The following is a 24647-nucleotide window of genomic DNA, read 5'->3' as shown; positions in this document are numbered from 1 at the left end:
AACGTAGTTATAATTTGAAAAATTTACCTTTAGCAACAACCACTTTTTATTCACGTTAAACCTAGTATAATTTAAACAAGTTAAGCATTAGCAACAACTACTTTTTATTCACGTCAAACGTAGTTATAATTTGAAAAAGTTACCTTTAGCAACAACCACTTTTTATTCCCGTTAAACCTTAAATCTTGGTATAGGTCACTGGTGAAATGAGAACAACAAGACGGGAATAAAAATTTCACAGATTGAAGTAATTGGAGTAAAGCCAACAAATGTACCTCTGGCAGTACATACGTATTTAAAAGTCCTTAAGCCACAGCACTGATCGTTGTGATCGCTTTCTGACACCACAGGCGAAAGTTCAGCTTATTCGACATCAGGCATTTGGAAAAACATATTTTTGGATGACATGTTAATTTTGGAATCATCCAAATTATAATGAAAAGTTTGGCACACCAAACTTTTCATCTTTCTTCTTCTTCTTCATTGTGGTATATTAATACACATATTAACATACCATAATATTAATATATACAAATATTATGTTCTTAAATACTTGAAAGCCTAATTATATTTAAAATTATAATTCAATATCTAAATAGTAGCGTAATATCTAATCGCCTTCCGATTTATGAGAAATTTAATTTCTCAGTTGGCGTGTATTAACTCTGGACACGGGACAGAGAATTTAACCCAATTTTATTCTTCGCTGAAATAATGTTCCTTTATGAAATATGTCGGATTGTAACGAATTTAATATAGACATGTCCACAGTACGGAGAAGAGTAGGTAAATACGGATAAAATAAATGGTAATGAATATTGAAACATGGGTGGGTTTGATGCTGTTACGTCTAATGTTATGTATGTACTTTGAATTCAGGCGTTTGCTTGCTATGAAATTATTAAAGTGTTATAATAATGAACTACTCTGGATGTATACTTTGACAATCAATATCAAAGTAACGATATTGGTACTCACAGTGACGATATTAAACAATTCTGTGCATGTTCTTTGACGATCAATATCACGATATTGATACTCACAGTGACTATATTAAACAATTCTGTATATGTTCATTGACGATCAATATCACGATATTGATACTCACAGTGACGATATTAAACAATTCTTTTTATATTCTTTGACGATCAATATCACGATATTGATACTCACAGTGACGATATTAAACAATTCTGTATATGTTCTTTGACGATCAATATAGGTTGAAATCACTATAAACTCATACTTGATGTGAAACAATTAAAATCATACCCAAACCCATTCCGGATAAATACCTCTACAGTCAATATTAAACTACTACAAACTGTTGTTTGCTGTGATATGTATTATGTGCATATTTTGCCTAAAATAATTATTATTAGAGATGTAGCCTCGAAAAGTGTTTGATAAATATGTATAACACGATATGTATAAACCTTTTAACACTTTTTTAAACTTTTATTTTCCTGCTATGTACATTTCGAAATCTGGGATTTCATCTTCAGGTACTAAGGTTAAGTTAATTATGATAATAATTTTTTTCATAATTAACTTAACCTTAGTACCTTAAGATGAAATCCTAGATTTCGAAATGTACATAGTATGAAAATAAAAGTTTAAAAAAGTGTTAAAAGGTTTATATATATTGTGTTATACATAAAATAATTAGGTATATATACTTTGAAAATCGATAGCAAATTATTGGGAACTCATACCTGTTATGAAACTATTAAAATTAACAATCACCATAACATTTTAGAAACTCATGCTTCTCCTGAAATAATTAAAGTTTTACCAAAAACGATTCAGGGTGAATAGAATTTAATAGTCAATTCACAATACAACCTTGAATAATTTGTAGTTAAAATTTTACCCAGAACGAGTATATTTATACTTTCAATTATAAAGCATGAAACATGATTTAAAACAATTTCTACCCAAAAGTTATGATACAAAAACAAGTTATACATACTACTTACAAACTTGCGAGAGGCAAGTACTAAGTTACTGCGTTTCGTAACTTTCGTAAATAAGCTTATCGTATAATTACTTGGTTTTATAGATTCGTACTTTGACAATCAGTATAAAACTATTAGAAACTCGTGCTTCTCGTAAAACTGTCAAATTTATGCTCACATGTTTTTTTCTGCTCAAATCTTTGACACATTTTGGCTACCAAATCAAAGTATGAGAAACTGCAGAGAGTGTCTTATGGACTGTTAAGAAAAATGTTTACTTCTCGGTTTTTGTTTTTTATCGTTTTTTATTCACCCAAAAATGGCTGAAGTCATATTCCATTCAACTACTTTATTAATTTCTAAGGTGTACAAATTAAAAGCCTAAGAATATTATTAGCAAAACACTAAACCATGAAGCATTTTAGTTATTAAGCTCTGTTTAGACGAGCAAGATCAGTGGTATCACGGGTGATAAACTAAGGACATTGTGAAATATTAAAAAGATAATTTATTATTTTAAACGCTAAAAGTTAAAAAGTTATAAAAAGTTAAACGTTTGAAGAATAAACTGTCCTTTTCCTTGCAGATATGTTTTCCGAATAAACCGTTACCATTAAAAATTTAGCCATTACATATTCATTAAATAAAAGTTGAAAGTTACACCATTTCCTAAAAAACGTAAATCTGACACATTCCTATTCGGCTAAAACGTTTGCTTGTAATATCATACTATTCTCCAACATTCTAAATGTAAACCATTTGCATTGTGATTTATATTATAACTGGTAAAATTAGTTATTACGTATTCGAACAAATATAGATAGATAAAAACGCTATATCAATGTATCTATCTGCAGAATATTTGCGGTAAAGAGTGGTGGCTTTTCTGAGACCGAGTCAAGACCGAAAAATAGATACTTATGGAGACCTTTTAAAATTCAGATGTATAGATGAACTGCTTAAAATTACGTTTTGATAAGAAGTGTAACTGTTGGTGTGAAATGTATAGAACCATCTCTGAATCATCTCACTCGTTCGTTTAACAAAACACCATCTATTTCATAATATATACTTAATGAACGTAAAACCAAAGTACCCCATGTACGTTGTTTTGAAGTTAAAAAAAAGACAACATGATATGTTAAAACGTATTTCATTTCATTTCAAAAATTGGCAACCAACCGATTTCTTTAATTTTTGTTTCACGGAGTTCTAATTACTACACGAAAATGTATAAAGTCTGTTTTATAAAGCAAACCAAGCGTTTTGGGTACGTTTCAGACGGTTGCGTAGAATCAAAAGTTTTATTTTAGTTCATAATATTCAGCCATAAACTTAAAGCAATACTAACTCACTGCCCAACAACTATTCACACAATTCTGCTTTAAAATAGAGCGGAACTCCACTAGGAGCAGAATTATATAGATGTTGTTGTAAGGAGGATTAGGAAGTTGAGTATAACTCCTAGATAGAATCCTGATCCTGCAGCCGCACAACCACAACAATAGGAGGGAAAACAGGTGCGGTAACGGAGAAGTCTGATTGTACATTTAACATCAACTTGAAGTTAATAGGTTGAAACTGCTGTATACAAATTTAGGGACTACCTTTGCTAGCGACGGGTAGTCGTAGTAGTAGACAGATATAACGTTAATAAGCCCACAGTTACTCTGAATAGAGATTGAATTTTCAGCCTCGTGCCTATTGGGTTCTAGTTTCCCATTCTATCTGTTTCACACCCACCTTCACGTACTGAATCTCCCCTTCGAGATTACTACCACTGATGTTTATAAGGAAGATGGATAACTCCCCCAGGTTCTACCCTACACCACAAGACCTCCTCATTGGCTGAGCGTTAGCAATGCCTAACACTAGTGGGGCTGTAAAAATTTCATTTCTGTAGGTCCGTCCGCAAGACCACGAAAACGAACTGACTTAAAATTGTGCATGAAGCCACCTTTCTATATGAGGAACACTGAGATTGATGATGGTGTATGCCACTCCATGAGATTTGGCTGAGCGTTAGCAAAGCCTATCACTAGTGGGGCTGGAAAATTTCATTTCTGTAGGTCCATCCGCACGACCTCGAAAACGAACTTACTTAAAATTGTGCATGAAGCCACATTTCTATATGAGGAACACTGAGATTGATGATGGTGTATGCCACTCCATGAGATTTGGCTGAGCGTTAGCAAAGCCTATCACTAGTGGGGCTGGAAAATTTCATTTCTGTAGGTCCATCCGCACGACCTCGAAAACGAACTGACTTAAAATTGTGCATGAAGCCACCTTTCTATATGAGGAACACTGAGATTGATGATGGTGTATGCCACTCCATGAGATTTGGCTGAGCGTTAGCAAAGCCTATCACTAGTGGGGCTGGAAAATTTCATTTCTGTAGGTCCATCCGCACGACCTCGAAAACGAACTTACTTAAAATTGTGCATGAAGCCACATTTCTATATGAGGAACACTGAGATTGATGATGGTGTATGTCACTCCATGAGATTTGGCTGAGCGTTAGCAAATATTTTTCCATTAGTCTGATTAACGATGATGGTAACAAGAAAATATAATAAATTTGTAAAAGTACTCAATTCACTCGAAAGAGTTTTAACCACGTGACTTATTAACACATGCAGCCTAACTATCCCAACACATACAACATCATTTTATTGCGACGAATCCAAACATACGTATCCAAACGGTATCAATTTGTACCGAAGTGGGTAAATTTTAATTATGCAAACCTGATTTAATAAAAATCTGAATGTACCACGTAGCATAATGTGTCGCTAAAGATTTCGTATGTAATCGTTAAATTGTGCACGAAACTTAATCTCCACAATAATGGGTTCTATGATTCGTCATTTTCATCGCAACTTCTTTTATTGTATGATTGTGTGACTGTCTATCTGCAATTCTGCAATTTTGCAATTTTGCATCCAACCTCTGCGAAGCCCATTACGACACGTGGTGTACTTTGAGTCTCATTTAAACTCTGCATCATTTTCCCGGCCAGTGATCAGCATTCAGCAATCAGCACTCTGATAATATTAGCTTCAGTTTACTCGGTCTTCATCAGTTATCAGATGTGAACACATCCTGAAAGATGTGTTCTTGTAATCATTCTTGTTACAGATGTTATTATATAAATTAAAAATTTGTATTAAACAGAAAAATTGCAAGTACGTTTTCCCTGTCACATAAAAGAAACATTCGTCCTGTAAATCAAGGTCGTCTTTTTTAAGAAACGTCGCGTTTCAAATAAAACATCCCAACAACGCATAACATGACTGGTTTTTAAGAATCACAAAGCAAAACTCTATTGAATAGAGATAAAGAAGGTACCGATCTACAGGGAAAGGTTTACTCAGATCGGATCGAGGAAAGAGTTTGCCAGTGACACAAGAGTATTTCCAAGATCTGCAAATCTCAAAGCAAAGTCTCGAAATCTGTCATTATAGATGTCTTTTCACGACGGACCTCACAGACGAGAGAGGAATCTATGTCGCGTTGTTTTGTCAAGTCTACATTGATACCGGTTTTGCGTATTTTTCTCTTTGATGTATAATAAATTAAGCTCCTATAACCGACTCTGCGTTGCTTTATTTGCTGATAAAAAATAAATCAGTTGCAGTGCTAATAACATGTTTCTTGATTACAAACAAACACACACACACACACACACACACACACACACACACACACACACACACACACACACACACACACACACACACACACACACACACACACACACACACAAATTAATTGCTGGTCGTTAGTCTCGCTGAAACTCGAGAACAGCTAGACCAATTTGGCTAATTTTGGTCTTGAATTATTTGTAGAAGGCCAGGGAAGATTTAAAAGGTTAGTAAATATAAAAATGCTAAGAATTTAATAAAAACAAAACTTGTTTTTCATTAGAAATAGGGATGGTCGACTACCATTGATTTTCGAAGATCATTGATGTTGGGCAATAAAACATCGATGTTTTAAAATTGAATTTTCATTATTTAAAACATCGTAACATCTATTTCTCGAATTTAATAATTTCTTCCCGTGAGTACAAAAACACCGATGTTAAGCTCGATAAACATCGAGTATCCATGTTCGGCTATCGATTAAAGCATATGTTTTAATTTAATATATCTAAGTAACAAATTAAAGATGTATAATTTTTGTTGCAGTTGCTGAAACCAACAAAAACGTTAGTGCTATTAATTTCTATTCATACAGACTCATGATCCGTGAAGTAAGTCGTATTTTTATGTGTACTTTTTATTACGAAGTCCTTTTGTTGTTTAAAGTTTATTTTATACAAAAGTTTAGCTTTATTGTTTATTTATTGAGGCAGTATGACGTCTGCCGGGACCCAACATTCAGTTTGGAATCTGGATGTGTATGATTTAATTTTTAAGAGTCAAAGCTGTGATGAAGATCTTTTTATAAGATCTGTCGTGTTTGATCTAACTCTAATAACAGTTGTACAGTTACAAGATTTAAAGATTTAGCATGGTGTCATAAATTGTAAAATATATTTCATTTTAGTTCATGAACCGACACACGGTTAACACATATTATTTGTATTATTCTGTGTTGAGACGGATTATTTTTTTAAATTATACTATTTAAAAAGTACGTAATTAATTCAGGATTATGTCTTTTTTTCTCAGACAGGTTTTATTTTGTTGTAAGTATCGGATAAGTTCATTTTTATAGTGGTTTTTTAAAATTCTTTATTTTAAAGATTGGATCCATATTTTTGTGGCGATCCCAGACTATCGTCAAACGATATATTGTCAAAGGCTTTAGAATTGATGATAACAGTAATTGCTTCCCCATATATCCATAAAGGTGTTCAGCAGGATCAGATCTCTGGTATTTGCTTACCATAAGTCTGCATATTGTACCACGATGCTGTTCCGGATACACAGTGCATCTTCCTATCCACATTTAGTATCCAGTTGTGTGTGGATACACCTGTTTGATTTATGGTGAGTGAAATTATATTTATACCTTCTTAGTGAATATTAAATAACCGCATCATCCATAAGAACGTAACTTTGTAAATATCTGTTAGTAAATAACTAGATTATCCAAACAAAACACTGGTGTGTTTAAATGAAAACCTATATACTTTTTATGATCACAAAATTCTATATTATTTACCGGAATAACACACGTTTTGATTTACATGACATCACTTGACTTGAAAATAAACACGAATACAAGATTATATCGTGTATTTTTTCCTGTTTCCCAATGACCTCAAGGAAGGTATAATCACTAAAACCAACACTTGGAGTGAGAGAGAAATAAGGTTACGGTTTGCCAATCAAATAATGTCCAAATGTTTACTTGTATTTGTATGATATTGTATTCGTATCTGTTTGTTCTTTCTTTTAACATAAATGTGTTTTCTTCGGGAAAGACACGGCCATGAGAAATCCAGTTTTTTCCAAGCCATTAACTGATGCTAATGATAATGATATTTGAGCTATTTTAAAATTAAACATCCATTTTGAGTCAAGCAATGGTATAAAGGATTTTTACTTTAAGAGGACTTTCCAGGATCTATACCAATATGAATTAATGTCAAGTGTTATTCAAAACAAGGGACTCAATTAATGAATCAGAAATTACTGTATACATATTTTAGACACGTTATATCAATATTATAATAACAAAATTATATTATACTGATCCTCAACCTTCACAAAAACTTCCTGTGTCCTACGTTCTTACGTCTCAGAGTGTCCAAATATTTCATAAACTAAAATGAAAATTTTATTTGTTTGAAAAAACAAAACAAATACTAATGGGTGAGAGATCTGACTTTATACTAGGGTTTTCAGAAAAGTGATGCACATGTATATACAAGTATACTTAGATGTAATTATACTCGCGTCTAGATCTTACATTGTTTACTTTATTCCTATCTAAAAAATATTTTTTGAAAATTTTCTCCAGACGGTACGTTTTGTAGGTGACGCTACATCCTCAGATCACTTTATCATAGAGTTTTCATAAAAGCGATGTGTATGTATGTACAATTTAAATACTTATATGTAACTGTACTCGCATCTAGATCTTTCATTCTTAAGTTTATTCCTATCTGAAAAATATTCTTTGAAGATTTTCTCCAGACAGTACGTTTTGTAGGTGGCGCTAAATTCTCAAATCACAGTGCCTCTTGTCATTTCACAGTTTTTACACTACAACTTTTGTTTTTAATTGCTCATTTCTCACGCGATTTTACAACACATGAACGTTTACATGTGGTACGTTTTATTTTCTAACAAGCGAGTACAATCTCTACTATAAACCGTTAGTGGCCATTATGCTACTTAACTGTATGAAGATGCAGTCATCGGGTACAGATTAAGGGCTTAAATAGTTTATATGAGGATGTCGTGTACACCAGCTTTACACCGCTGTTTTGCTCTGGCGCTATAAATGTTTGTACTGCGATTGGTTTGCATACGAGGCGACAAAAAAAGTACGTTTCTTCGAGCTCATCTCTATGGAGAGCTGGGAACAAGGAATTACGAAATTGAGGGATACAGAAGGGCTAATGACGTAATGACCGACGCATAGAGAAATTGTTATAAACTCATCGGCAAAAGGATTGACAATTCAGGGCTTGGCCCTACTGCTGTCGCCCGGGTACCAGGTTTCTAGGGCGCCCTGCTACCTGCTCTAGCCCCTTCACTTCCCACCAAAACTACTGTGCGGCTAACAAAAGAGGTGACAAGCAAAAAAAAAGTGTTGGGATGACAAACCTGAGTCGAAATCGCCCATTTTCCCCGGAGCCCGGGGTACGACTGGCTGAGGGCCTACCCATGCCACCTGTTCGACCAGCGGCACATCGCCGGTCTGTTAGGTCGATACGGCTACCGGGGCAGGGCCTCCGCCGCGGCCGGTGCCGGAGTGACACCTCCAGACCTCTTTAATTGTCACACCTCCTGGCTAGATCTTTATCAGGAATATAATCGATTTATTGCCGAATTATGGTAAGTCGCAGGAGCGGCGCTGCCATGCGCGTGCGTGCGCTCGCACCCCACAGTCCCGGTATCGATCGACGAACGCCCTCGCGGCGCCTCGACACCACACCTCCGCCGATCAAATAGTCCCTCCGACAATATTCATAATTTTACATATTTTCACCTTTCCTCGGCCGGTTTACACTTATCTGTTCCACGGGACACCGTCTTCGAGAGTATTGACCCCCCGGACACCGGCCCACTGGACTCTGGCGGGTTCCAGAAATCATTACGGGAGCGAGCGGCGCGACCGAGCGCTAGTGCCGATCCATACCGATATCTGGTCGTCAACGTCATTTAGTTCCCGCACGTCGATGCAACTTGTGTTTTGTTTCTAGTAGTTCAGCACAGATTTGTTTAGCCATCTTAATTCCTTTTGATTCGGAAACTGCAATTCCTGATTTTGTCAGCATCTTCTCGACTGTACTGGGTATGTTATTTAGCGACTACTATACGTACGTTTAGTGCTGTAGGCTATTTTTATCGGCGACTCACCCCTTCACCCCGCGCTCTCGCTTCGCACGGCCGGCCTCATGTTCGGCACATTGTAGGCACAGAACTCTCTGTCAATCGGTTTCCTGGAAAATACACTATCGGATTTGTGTGACAACAACCTCTTATATTTGTGTTCTCAATTTGTGTCTGTGATAGGTCTGTTAAATTGTTTAACTTCCCTGTGATATTTGTTATATATTGTTTTGTCATTAACAAAGTCTTCACATTCTTGCAGATAGTTATGTCTGGACTGCAATGTGAAAACTTGTCCAACTTTTGTTTAACTTTCTTTTACAGTTTTGATTTTTTAATGAGTTTCACTTTTGTACATTCTGTTTTAGTTAATGAAAATACATTTTTGAACAATCTTGATACTCTCAACTGTTTTGTAGCAATAATTTACCTTGTAAACAACTACTTGCTACCAATAAAACACCCTTTGGTTACGTTTTATAAATGCACTCATTTTACAACCCCGTAACCGGGGCATTAATGACACATACCACTGGCTGTAACCGCGCCATCGATACTATTAGTGCTCAGTAACACATCGCCAAGTGTCAGTCGATATCACAGATCGATTAAAACAAAATACACACAAGTGTTAACGCGTGAATGGAAACTATACAGCGCAATATAGCGTAACAGTGTGATAGACAGAGACTTGCCAATTTTTTAAATTTTAAAGTGAAAGATACGACGTGTATGATTGCTGGGCACGTGGATCAATAAAACATAGTGTTGTCCTTGCGTTAGTTTAGTTGTCTTTTATTCACTCTCATTTTTTAATATTATAAAACCAGGGTCTTGTTAAACTAGATAATAATAATAAGTTTCTGTTGGGTCAGTTATAATTTGTTAAAACAATCTACATTGTAGCAACACAATACTGGTGTGATTTGGCGGCAATCACGTGTCGTGTGATACAATGTTGGTACTACTTATAATAAAATAATTATATATATATATTTCTCATTACTGTGTAAACAATTAGGTAGAATGCGACCTAGCAAATATAAACAATTAAGAAACCTTTGCTATAAATTCGAGATATTTTACATTTAATACATTTGCTGTGATACTAGTACTATGAACCGAAGAGCGCTATAGAACAGGATTAGTGTTCAATAGTGATTCATTTTGTACCCATAGAATGTACCCATGTTTTGTGAGGTTGGAACACCGAGGAAACGGCATGGTACCCACAACTGAGTCATGCCAGGGTTCTTTGCCGACTCGAGATCGGTGTGGCTGTATTGCCACATGACCATAGAGTCTCTCAAGTGTCAGGACCTTGGAAATATTCAAGCCGCCGCGCTGTCTAGGCTCGAGGTAACCTCCTTATTATCCCTGTGGTCTTACTTAGGTGCCCAGATCGCACCCCGCAGCCACCTCCCCCCCCCCCACACCGCTTTGGGTGGTTTTAAAATGAGCCTGGGGTGGAACGGCGTAGTCCCCGGGATTCGAGGATTGAGGTTCAAAGTTGTGACGTTTCCTTCGAACTCCGAGAAGCTAAGTAATCACCAAACTGTTCATGATCAAACTCTGGTTATGGGCTATGGACATTAGCAACTTTGCCCCAGAGTTACTACTATTATTAAAAAATATCCGCTGTTTTAAATAAAACGATTAACCCTTACTTACGGCATGTAAAATTCGTGTTATTGAACTATCGACTGATTTATCCACGCTTACTTAGATTTAGCTGATGTATTGAACGCTTCATTTATGTAACAAATATTTTTTGCCATAAACCTAATAATATAATTTATATTGTGTAATTAACGAAATCGCAACGTCCAATTAGAATGAAATGCCTGTAACCTACATCAGCAGAATAGTGTATAACTGATAGAATCGATATGAAATTGATGAATATGAAATCACTTCCGGTAAGTGCCTGGAGGTAGGACCTTCCGTTTCCTGTGTACTGTAGTGCCATCAACACATTGGGGTCAAATTTTGGCAAGAACTTTTACATCGATGTTGGTTATAAGGGTTTTTTCGCGAGTGAAATGTGTGGTTGCCTGGTATTAACTTTGTTGAACCTGGAAAAAGGATAACATGTTTTTATAAAATGTTTAATTTGAGGAATAAATGTCCAAAAGACTTAATTCTTTACATTTTTAAATGTGGCACCAAGTGGCGTTACTGGGGTGGCACTATTGCATCGAGGGTCGTGATAAAATAAGATGAACATTAACGAACATGAACATATATCTCTTTTTAGAATATACTGACAGTTGGTTTAAGTGGTCTTTGTACGTGATAAAGGGGTATTTTGGTAACATCTAACATTGTTTGATTGATTTTTACCTCTGATAAAATGTATTATTGAAAGAAGATGAAGAGTGAGTTCGACGTGTCCGTAAATGAAAATGACATATTTGGGAGGAACGAAAATCTTTACATACAACAACGGTGATGTGCACGGTTCTTCACGGTTTCTTTAGCACCTTTCATCAAATATGTTGTTGAAAAATATGAACTGAGGAATTTATAGGTCTTTACTAGATTCCAGTATATAGATTGTTGATTGCAGTTTAGGACCTCTATAAATCAAAATGACACATTTTTGAAGCATCGATAATTTGTCGTACACAAACACATGGTGTTTCAGCTTTCATAAAACGTGTTGTTGAAAGAAGTTTAACCGTGGAAGTTACTGTCTCTACCCCATTCTAGTATATACTGGTGATAAATGAAAACAAAACACAAATCTTAAACAAACTGTTGTAGAACAAAACTGTTAGTAGAATTATTTTGCATTTTTCAAACAATTGGTGATTGCTAAGTTATTGGACTTACTAAACCATTTTACGAGAAACAGTTAGATTGTTTTGAATACAAAATCGGCAGCAAAGATCCAAACGTAAAACTTGTTATATGAGAACTGATTGGTATTGTTTTGCTCGGAGACCATATCTAGAACATTGCAGGAGGATATATCATTCCATTTCCCCAACATTAATACGTTTTCACTTATTGTAATATACACGGAAAACTACATAGCTTCCTTGTACATTCGAAGGACTGGCTAGTGATCCATTTGAATGTAGTAGATTAATTGATAAAGAAGCGTTAACCTGTTTCAACAAACCAAGATCTTTGTCTATAAGACAGTGTTAGTGTTATTAAAACATATCATCAGATTTTAGTGTCTGGAAATTATTATTTTCGTCAAGAAATATTTTCCTATGTAGTAATTCACATTCCTAACCAATGTGAAAAAGTACACATTTCGGATCTATTAAATTAATTCATTATCCCCACGATTTTACCACCATTCAGATTATTTCTTTTTTTTTACGAAAAATCTAGACTTTCTAAAATTTTAATATTTTAATATGCATACAATTATTCAGTGTAATAGCTTTGAGAAGACACCTTCTGTCACAGAATCACATTTGGCAAGGTGCACAACGTTAAGGTTTACAGGACAAATGTATACAATTTATTCGGTGTAATAGATTTGAGAAGACACCTTCTGTCACAGAATCACATTTGGCAAGGTGCACTACTTTAAGGTTTACAGGCCAAATGTATACAATTATTGGGTGTGATAGTTTTGAGAAGACGCCTTCTGCCATAGAATCACATTTGGCAAGGTGCACTACGTTAAGGTTTACAAGACAAATGTATACAATTATTCGGTGTAATAGTTTTGAGAAGACACCTTCTGTCATAGAATCACATTTGGCAAGGTGCACTACGTTAAGGTTTACAGGACAAATGTATACAATTATTCGGTGTCATAGTTTTGAGAAGACACCTCCTGTCATAGAATCACATTTGTCAAGGTGCACTACGTTAAGGTTTACAGGACAAATGTATAAAATTATTCGGTGTAATAGATTTGAGAAGACACCTTCTGTCACAGAATCACATTTGGCAAGGTGCACTACGTTAAGGTTTACAGGACAAATGTATACCATATTCGGTGTGATAGTTTTGAGAAGACACATTCTGTCATAGAATCACATTTGGCAAGGTGCACTACGTTAAGGTTTACAGGACAAATGTATACAATTATTCTGTGTGATAGCTTTGAGAAGACACCTTCTGTCATAGAATCACATTTAGCAAGGTGCACTACGTTAAGGTTTACAGGACAAATGTATACAATTATTCTGTGTGATAGCTTTGAGAAGACACCTTCTGTCATAGAATCACATTTGGCAAGGTGCACTACGTTAAGGTTTATAGGCCAAATGTATACAATTATTCGGTGTAATAGATTTGAGAAGACACCTTCTGTCACAGAATCACATTTGTCAAGGTGCACTACGTTAAGGTTTACAGGACAAATGTATACAATTATTCGGTGTAATAGCTTTGAGAAGACACCTTCTGTCACAGAATCGCGTTTGACAAGGTGCACTACGTTAAGGTTTACAGGACAAATGTATACAATTATTCGGTGTAATAGATTTGAGAAGACACCTCCTGTCACAGAATCACATTTGTCAAGGTGCACTACGTTAAGGTTTACAGGACAAATGTATACAATTGTTCGGTGTAATAGCTTTGAGAAGACACCTTCTGTCACAGAATCACATTTGGCAAGGTGCACTACGTTAAGGTTTACAGGACAAATGTATACAATTATTCTGTGTGATAGCTTTGAGAAGACACCTTCTGTCATAGAATCACATTTAGCAAGGTGCACTACGTTAAGGTTTACAGGACAAATGTATACAATTATTCTGTGTGATAGCTTTGAGAAGACACCTTCTGTCATAGAATCACATTTGGCAAGGTGCACTACTTTAAGGTTTATAGGCCAAATGTATACAATTATTCGGTGTAATAGATTTGAGAAGACACCTTCTGTCACAGAATCACATTTGTCAAGGTGCACTACGTTAAGGTTTACAGGACAAATGTATACAATTATTCGGTGTAATAGCTTTGAGAAGACACCTTCTGTCACAGAATCGCGTTTGACAAGGTGCACTACGTTAAGGTTTACAGGACAAATGTATACAATTATTCGGTGTAATAGATTTGAGAAGACACCTCCTGTCACAGAATCACATTTGTCAAGGTGCACTACGTTAAGGTTTACAGGACAAATGTATACAATTGTTCGGTGTAATAGCTTTGAGAAGACACCTTCTGTCACAGAATCACATTTGGCAAGGTGCACTACGTTAAGGTTTACAGGACAAATGTATACAATTATTCGGTGTAATAGTTTTGAGAAGACACCTTCTGTCACAGAATCACATTTGGCAAGGTGCACTACGTTAAGGTTTACAGGACAAATGTATACAATTATTCGGTGTAATAGTTTTGAGAAGACACCTTCTGTCACAGAATCACATTTGGCAAGGTGCACTACGTTAAGGTTTACAGGACAAATGTATACAATTATTCTGTGTGATAGCTTTGAGAAGACACCTTCTGTCATAGAATCACATTTGGCAAGGTGCACTACGTTAAGGTTTACAGGCCAAATGTATACAATTATTCGGTGTAATAGATTTGAGAAGACACCTTCTGTCACAGAATCACATTTGTCAAGGTGCACTACGTTAAGGTTTACAGGACAAATGTATACAATTATTCGGTGTAATAGCTTTGAGAAGACACCTTCTGTCACAGAATCACATTTGACAAGGTGCACTACGTTAAGGTTTACAGGACAAATGTATACAATTATTCGGTGTAATAGATTTGAGAAGACACCTTCTGTCACAGAATCACATTTGTCAAGGTGCACTACGTTAAGGTTTACAGGACAAATGTATACAATTATTCGGTGTAATAGCTTTGAGAAGACACCTTCTGTCACAGAATCGCGTTTGACAAGGTGCACTACGTTAAGGTTTACAGGACAAATGTATACAATTATTCGGTGTAATAGATTTGAGAAGACACCTTCTGTCACAGAATCACATTTGTCAAGGTGCACTACGTTAAGGTTTACAGGACAAATGTATACAATTATTCGGTGTAATAGCTTTGAGAAGACACCTTCTGTCATAGAATCACATTTGGCAAGGTGCACTACGTTAAGGTTTACAGGACAAATGTATACAATTATTCGGTGTAATAGCTTTGAGAAGACACCTTCTGTCACAGAATCACATTTGGCAAGGTGCACTACGTTAAGGTTTACAGGACAAATGTATACAATTATTCGGTGTGATAGCTTTGAGAAGACACCTTCTGTCATATAATCACAGAAAGTAATTGACGATGTTTTAAAAGTGTTAACTGATGAAATCTGTATAGTCAATAGTCAAGTATTTATTGCGGAGACAAATAGTGCATTTGTATAGCAAACGTCAAGTATCTAATAATTTTGACACACATGTTACATCGAACTCTCATTCATACATACATTTTGACACTCACTCTGCTCCATTCATCGCCAATTTTTACCCACCTCAATTCGAGAGCAAGTCTTCTGATTGTGCGGTCTCCCAGTTATATGTCATAAACTCGTTCACGCTATATAACAAGGTGTAAATATACTCGAGAATTAAAAAATGTTCGAGGTGGAGCCGAGGAGCTATTAGGTCTCCTCTGGATCACCGGAAATATCACTGGGTTAGTTTGTATGTGGCTTTGTTAAAGACAACGTGGGTTGAACCTCAGTGTATAGTTTATAGTTAAGACACTGAACAATGAAATTGGATTGCGATCCTCCAGCATACATTTTAATCGCAACCTGGGATTTTTCAAAGAGCAAACTCCTTGACTGTCCAGAAAGATGAGTTACAGAACCAGTATGGTCAGTAAATCCACTGTATTTTAAATTCCTTAGTGAAACGTTAATACTAATTCTTTCAATTCAAAATAAAAGTGTGGTTTTATAACATTGCCAAAGCATTCTCTAAGACCTAGAACAAAATTATACGTACGCAAACAACGTAACTTATACTTAACCGCCTTTTCTTCATCGGCATGAGATAAAAACTTCTAACTTCGTTGTCCATATTCTTTCATCTCAACGCATTCTAAAATAATTGGTACGTTTACATTTTAAAACTATGAACTCCACCAGTGTGTTTGGTTTGAGAGCAGTGTTCGAATAATACAAGTTGCGGGGAGCTAGAGAGGGTACTACAAAGCTAGAGTGGGCTGTCACCGACTTTTGCTATTGACTTTCCATTGTATTAGTTTTTCTCTATAAATAAACGTGCCACATGCTCAAATCTCATATGATTGTACTCAGTTTGGTTAGAAAGTTATATATTCTGCTATTTTCTTGTTTCCATCATTGCTAACCGTAAGATTAATGTAAAAATATTCGCTAACGCTCAGCCAAATGCTGTTAAGTGATATGCACCATCATTGAACTCAGTGTTCCTCATATATAAATGAAGCCTAACGCAAAACTTCAAGTTTATTGATCATTAGTTTTCGAGATATCGTGCGAAAGGACATAAATTAAATTTTTCCAGTGTTTCGAGTGATAGGCTTCGCCAAAGCTCAGCCAAACAGAAATGTATTTTCCTTATAAAATTTCTATTGACAAAGAAATGAATCTGTGACATACCTAAAAGAAGTATTAATCCGAATAAACTGAACATGGCATATGTGAAAAACCTAATCCATTGAATTAGCATGATGGCACGATTCAGTATCGAAATTGTCGTCTATACCTAGAAATGTGGCACAAGCATTATCCCTGAGTGAGTGCTTTTTGTAATCCAAAAAAATTTTAATGTGGGAAGTCGTTGCTCTGTGTACACAAATTCAAATTGCTTCGGGAAATTGAATTTCTGCGTAATAGATTCAGTAATGAATAAATTAAATATGTATGTTATGACCCCTGATTTCCAAGAAAACCACCAATAGCTCAATGACATCCAAAGCCTTGTTATTGATTTTGGACGATTACATTCAAATAGCTCTGACGATGATACGTGAATGAATGATTATTAGTCTATATGGTTTTTTCCATCAATAGCATTCTTAAAAAATCTATGAAAGGCAGAGTATGTTGATGTTTTACGACGTGCTGAAGTTATTATTAGCCTTTTCTGTTGGGCTGGACAACTATTGTCCAATAATCGATATCCAACAATAATGAGCGTGGCGACTCCTTGGATGGATGAACCCTAATGATCCTGCCTTAACAAGTACCCGCCTTCCCGCCTTCAGACCAGTTGTTATAGTCCTCCTAAAGTTATAACACCATCTTTAACTAAATAAATATTGCCTACTTTACTTTGAGACACACTGAAGTCTTATTGCCAACAATTCTGTTCTGAAAATTTATTTCTAATAATCCCCATCACGGAGAAAATGGCGAAAGAAATACTCCCACGTATAACTTTATTGGCTGAGCGTCAGCGAAGCCTACTACGTGATAAGCTGAAAATGTTAATTTATGTCTGTATGTCTATCCGCTTGTTTGTCCGGAAGATGGCATGAAAGTTAACGGATCTATAGATTTTAAAATGAAGTATTATTCATTTCTATATAGGCAACACTGAGTTCGATGATAATGCATATCACTTAACGGCATTTGGCTGAGCGTAAGCGAATATTTTTACATTAGGCTTATGGGTAACCATGACGACAACTAGAAAATGGTAGAATACATACATTTGTAAATAAACTGAGTATAATCATGTCGTATTTTAAAATTTGATATATTAAAGCTTGGTGAGGTTAAAAGAAAAGTAATAGAGTGGAAAGTTACTGTTAAAAAATCAGTTACATGACAAAATTTGATTTCAGCGTACTCATTCGTTGAAGTATCCTCCCTAGCTCATAGTGGTTTTTATTATTACGGTTATAAAACCGAATTCTGTCTTGAAATGGGTTCACGCTGAACATGAGAGGAGGTGGAGGTTGCATCCGTGTCTGAGAATGAGCAGAATGGTACTACAGTTGCCTTCCTCTAGAGTGGCGTCTGACCTCTCTCACTTAAGTAGAGGTTTATAGGTTTGATCACGGGACATAGTCACCTGAAGAAGCATCTTCACAGAGTCGACATCCTTCAGGAGGATCCGCTCTGTAGAATGTGTGATGAGCAGGATGAAACTGCCGAACACTTGCTCTTTGATTGTCCTACAGTAGCAAGGGAGCGGTGTGCCATCTTTGGTAGTTTGGACAAGGCAGGTGAATTTCTCCGGTTGTTTTCGGCGGTTTGTGGAACTGCTGAAATCATAGACTGGTAGGCCTCATAATAATAAATCTTTATTGTGTTCACAATTTAAGCAAATTGTATACAATCGTCAATATACATGTATTAAAATGAATTAAACTAATTAAAATAAATCAATTTAAATGCAAGTCAATTCAGTCATTTAAAAAGTTTTCAGGTATGCTGATTACAATTTAGAACAGAACTAAAGGACTAGCCAATTTATTTAAATTAACTTCAAATTTAATCCCAGCGGCTCATCATAAACTCTTCAACAGAGTAGAACACCCTCGACACCAATAGGTTTCTCATGGTGTGCTTCCGGGTGCGCAAAAGGCACTTGGGGCTTAAGTGCATGGCAATAGGCCGTCCCATAGAAGAACCCAATTCAATTAATACACATGTTATGACACGATTTCTCGAGAAAACGTCACTTTAGAATTTAAATTTTGCAAGAAACTTCATTTCTACATGGGCAAGAATGACTTGTATGATGACACATGTCCAACTATGGAATTTGGCTGAAAGTCGTTGAAGCCTATTACTCAGTTGATTAACACATTGTCTCTTCTCAGATTAGAATGGAAATTAAATTCTTTTCTGTATGATCGCCGTTCTGATTTTCTACTTACAAAACATCTCAAGATTGAAATTAGCTATAGACTTGAAATGTTGAATGCAACTTCAGCGAATCCCGTTACGCGACAGGCTGGGTGCGTACTCTAGATAGTATCAGGGAACCATGACTAGAATGTTTCTATCATAATTAATTGGAACATAACCGATATATGGGTGGTCAAGTAGACTTTAGTTTTAACAGTATAAAAGTCAGAAATAGAATAAAATTTTCGCTAAAGACGACAAGGAATAGATGTATCAATTTTACCTATCATACTAATTTAAACATAAAGTTACTCATACAAAGTACATTTTACTGTTATTTATATTACGTTTAAAATCAGAACAATACTGTGGTTTATCCTACTTCGCTTCTATTGGTTTAAATACTTTCTGTTATTTAAGGGTTGTGATTATGATTATCCTAAGATGATTGACTTTCAATCATGCATATCTTTTCATCTTTTATATAAAAAGTATTATTAAAAAGTCTTAATAAACTAGCCTGAAACTTCCACATGCGTTTAACTAATGGATATACGTATCTAGCTATGGTTGGATATACAGAATCTAACTGTTAGGAAGTATTATAAATATTATAAATATATTATAAATTAGAGCATAGCTCGAGTATTATATCAAATTAAAGGTCTCTATTAATAGAGTACACTATTTCTTAAGTTCAGTATTAATTTTCTAATAATAACTTTCAAAACTTGAGCCAATACAAGAATATTAAACCATCTAGAGCAGAACCTACACTGTAAAGGTTTTAAACTTTAGACCAGCGTAACGTTTTGAAGAAGAGTGAACATTTTCAGGTCAGATTTACGGCATTGTACTCTAGTAATCTAGGTACTCTTGGACTCTAGGTATCTAATAATAGATACCTTTAATTTGATGTAAATCTCGAATTATGGTATTATTCAAGACTTCCTTCTGACTCCTTGTGGGCCACCCCCCTAACATGACAAAAAAAATGGTAGTTACTTCAAAAAGTATATTTATAGGTGCAATAATGATGCACCAAGTTTTATTGCTTCGCCTGAAATCGCTCGGGAATTATCAAGCTCGACTTTTGATACACCCTGTATATCGTTTTAGCTGATACATATTGAGAGACAAATTACATTCATATCAGCTTAGGGAACCTTACTAAGACGAGTGAACTGTTATACTTCGAATTAAATTTTGAAATTCGGATAAAAACTATGGAGCTGTCTACGTAGGTGTGACATTTCAGGGGCGTTTCGGGTGCAAATGTTGGCCAGCTGATTATGCATTCGTGTTTTACTAGTTGTAAATTTACCAACAGTGTAATTTAAGTTAATATATTTAATTAGCCAATTTTATTTTTCTATTTTAAGATAGAAGTTTCATAAATCAAAGGAAAAAAAACAAATAACAGTACAGTAAATGTTGATTTTACAGTCTAACCCCTCTGGGCCTTTTCAATCCAAATACTAACTTGTTAACATTTATTGATGGTGTGAATCAATCGAAACCTTCTTAGAATGAAACAACTAATTCAACACTCTTACTTGTTTACTGGCTAAACTAGATCTAAATATCTGATGACTCTATAAAAAAAACAACATTTGCTTTAAATAAAACGAAAAATTATATTTTCCAAATAAAATTCAAATTGGATGTGAAGTATTATTTTAATATGCTCGCGTCCAATATACGTGTGATTTTTGCAGATTTTCGAATCCGCGCAGTTGGAAAAACCTGATTTTAATGACAGAGTACATCATTATTAGTTTAGAATATCTACATGTCAACAATCTAGTAATGGCGGTAAAACAATTGTATTTCACTGAGAACATATATAAGTTTTTAAGAAAGTAACTAAGATCTTATAAATAACTTGAGAGGTCATTTAGATTCTAGGACAGTTTCTTAACTCAGGCTTAATACGATAATATTGCATCATATTTTCTTATTAGGAATACATAATTGTAAATATAAAGTTATTCTTGTATCATATTCAAAAATATTTGGACACCTTCTTTTCTGTCACTTATTTTCCTGGTGTCATATTCTCTGACAATTCTTACCCAGACATTGTTTTTGCAGACAACACATTCCCTGTGACCTTTTCAGATACTAGTTCCCTCTCAACTCACCTTACCACTCGCTTCCTTGAAGACACCTTTATCTCTGAGACCTACTTTTACAGTTCACTTTCACTGGTGATATCAGTCAATGAAATATTGCGTTAAAATTTTAACTTTTTCTTATAAAACTGAAACGAACCCTTCTGCCGTCTTCTTTGAATACATCCTATGATGTGTTGTGTAGCGTTAAAAATCATCATATCAGTTAGTCTTTACACTAAATAAAACTTCCGGTAAGTTGCTTTAAAAGAAAGAAAGGTAACAAGCTATTATAGCGTAAACCAAGATATATAGTTAGCAAAGGTTGACTATAGTTGTCTTGACGTACAAGAACATTGATCTTAACTGTGTTGATTCAAAACTAACAAAGCACCACCACAACCACCATGAATGGACCATAAAGAACATAGTGCTTGAGGCCGTTAGGCTTTGTTAAATAAATGGCAGGCGAAATAAATATTTTACTGGGAATAGAGAACGTTCATTTTTATTTTTTAAGTATATACTTTTACCTACTTAAATTTTTAGCTACTACTCTTTATTTTTATTGTATAGTAGACTTACAGTTTTTTTAAATAATTTATGTTATGTGGAATTATAATACATTTGGCTTAACAATATATTGTTCGTTATCCTATGAGCCATGTTAAGTATAAAAAGAATCACAAAATCTTACTTCGCGTGGATAAGTTGGGAATTCATTCATTCCCACAACATTACGCATGATTACATAATCAGATTTGGTCACACATCCAAAACGAATACTGTCGAAAAGTTGATTACATTTGAGACTTCGTGAATCGTTTGACGGGTTTTAGAGATTACGATCTAGGATCTTAGGAAGTTTGAGACATGGGATCGGGAATTACATTCCTGACACCACCAAACGTTCAGTAGAAACTTGCAGTAGGGAGAGATGCATATTACGTAACAAAATCTGTGAACGCAAATGCCTGTGAGAGCTATCAAATATTCTACATACATCATTTGCATTGATGTGATTCTATAGTCGGGAGTTTCAAGCTTGGCTGAACAGTTGCACGCCCGTTATCTTCATAGCGATAAGACGTTTCACTCGGATAGTTTCACTGATAACGACCGTGAAACTGAGTCGTAGCAGTCTTTATCACTGTAGAATAATAAAAGAAACTGTTTTATTGTAAAATATCTGCATAGAAAAAGGTTTAAGATTTAGTGGCAGCTAACATATTCACCTCATTCTCTTGAGATATCAGACATGAGGATTTAAAATTTGAGGTTTTACAATTTGATTTTTTTTTTTGTTCCGCTTCAGATTGCGACTGGATTTCTTGCTCATGTAAGCAAAGTACACGTATTGCCGAATTTAATACAGACGTTATAAGTGTAGCATACTACTCTCAAGGACCATTGGTATATCTTCTAAGATAGACCCTCTAAATACCTCAACTGACCAAGGAAATCATTGTTTCTCGTACTAAAATAATGAACCTCGTTACTGTATTTCATGCAGTGACAAAAATGTTTTAGAACTCAAATGCGAGGAAATTAACATATTGGTTGGTACTGGCCACGTACCACCAATAACAATTTAATGCTTGATATTTTTTTATAAATTATATAACTTATATTTCTACAATTTGCCACAAGTAACTGCGGATGTTTAAAATAGTCATAAAATTAGACGTTGACTCTCTGCAACTAGCAAAGATAAGGTAACAATTTGTACGTGTAATTTCATATAAATATAGAATTCCACAACTGTTTATCACTTTAATTTCTAAAATTAAGACTGATTCAAACGCCTTGAAGTATCTTGAAATTTATAAGCAAAACTGCCAACGTGATAAGTTCTATAACCACAGTAAATTAAAGGTTCATTCTTTTCATCCAGTTTCATACTTGGATTCACATATATCAATAATTTACTACAAATAGGTGTGAACACAAATTTTATCCTTCACTCTGCAGTTAGGTTAGATTATATATGGTTAGAAGGCAGTATTGTTGTTAAATACGTGGCCAATAAAGGACGTTCTACAACTACATGATAGGAAATTAGGCATTTAACTGGTAGGCCTAATGGGAGTGCCGATGGCCGAGCGGTCTAGGTCGTTGGACTTTGGGTCTGAGTTAGAGATAGCGCTGGTTCAAATCCTGTCTGTGACCGTTGCACTTTTTATCAGTACCATCGACCTTGTACTGTATCGACTCTCCCCCTTATTCTGTTTGATAAGATCCTCGCACAGGCCAGTGGCCCATGAGGACGGACAGAATAAGGCTTAAAAGGGGATCGGTCTCTCCAATAAAAAAAGAAAAAAAAAAAAAGCATTTTCATAACATAGGTGGGAAAATAATGGTGAGAAAGATAGGTTGATCAGCGAGTCGATAGACCAATAATGAACGGTGATAAAAGCACCGGCTCTGCTTTGGAAAAATACTATACTTCCACCATGCTTAAAGCACTTTTTCGACGCCATTGTGACCTCTGTATCCAGCCGTGGTAATCAAAGAACAGTTTGCCAGAGTAAGGACTTTCAATATATCTGGTATATTTCCCAAATCACAGGCCAGTGTTGAGAAAGGCAGCCTGCCAATACTACAGGGCCATCTACGCGTTGACGTCTCAAACCCATAAGGTACCCCCTCTCAACTAAGATAATGCAGCATAACTGCCAGGTACTGAAGAATGAAATAAAAGAAACTATCCTGGAAAAATGAACTCATTACATATACAGTTGTACTATTATCATAACGCATTTCCCATCAATCTGTCAAAAACACATGAGTTATGCATGTCGTCAAAAAGGAATTATACCATCTAAAGGTATTGTATTGTATTATTGAATAAACATAACTATGAACGTGTTTTACTAATTTCATTGTCATTGATTGTGTTTGACACTATATGTACGAATTTTAGGACTCGTGTCACATGATAACAATTTCCACTTCTCTACTCGTATAACATTGTGTATCAGTAATAACTATCGACCCGAGAAAGGAACACTTAATAAAACAATTGTTCACAAAAATGTCCAACAATACTTGTGGTTTTTGGCAAACGTGATAGAAGGTGCTGGAAGACGATGTGGTTTTTTTTTATTTTTTAAGTCACCTATTTATCGATTTACCGTAATGGTGTGTATAACGTTTCAACCCAGAATAGGCATTGCAATGTCATCAATATACATTTATGTAAAAACGTAACAGTCCCTTAACACTAACAAAGACAAATCAGTTTGGGATACAATAATTTATTACGAGCATACATTTATACTGTTTTGATGTTTGACAATTGCAAAGACATTTGTGCTTG

At 35.2% G+C, this 24647-nt stretch overlaps 2 protein-coding genes across 5 annotated transcripts in view; one reads left to right on the top strand and one right to left on the bottom strand.

Annotated features, from left to right (window-relative positions):
- Window positions 1–9304, bottom strand: part of LOC124369404 (cytosolic carboxypeptidase 6-like) — a 101498-nt gene extending 92194 nt beyond the window's left edge. The window contains exons 1-2 of the mRNA XM_046827408.1: window positions 9132–9304; window positions 8747–8911 (exon numbers count right to left, since the gene is read on the bottom strand). Coding sequence (XP_046683364.1) covers window positions 8747–8911; window positions 9132–9304 — 338 coding nt within the window. The remainder of the gene's footprint in view (window positions 1–8746; window positions 8912–9131) is intronic.
- Window positions 9276–24647, top strand: part of LOC124368861 (ELAV-like protein 3) — a 138956-nt gene continuing 123584 nt past the window's right edge. For 3 of the 4 annotated variants that reach the window (XM_046826319.1, XM_046826320.1, XM_046826317.1), the window contains exon 1: window positions 9277–9437. The gene's annotated coding sequence lies outside the window, so the exon portion shown is untranslated. Of the gene's footprint in view, window positions 9438–24647 lie in introns of all 4 variants that reach the window. The other variant, XM_046826314.1, reaches the window with a different exon arrangement.

The sequence above is a fragment of the Homalodisca vitripennis genome, chromosome X (genome assembly GCF_021130785.1).
Source record: "Homalodisca vitripennis isolate AUS2020 chromosome X, UT_GWSS_2.1, whole genome shotgun sequence".
Classification (NCBI taxonomy): Eukaryota; Metazoa; Arthropoda; class Insecta; order Hemiptera; family Cicadellidae; genus Homalodisca; species Homalodisca vitripennis.
The sequence above is the reverse complement of the archived record's forward strand: the minus strand, read 5'-3'. Positions and strand labels throughout refer to the sequence as shown.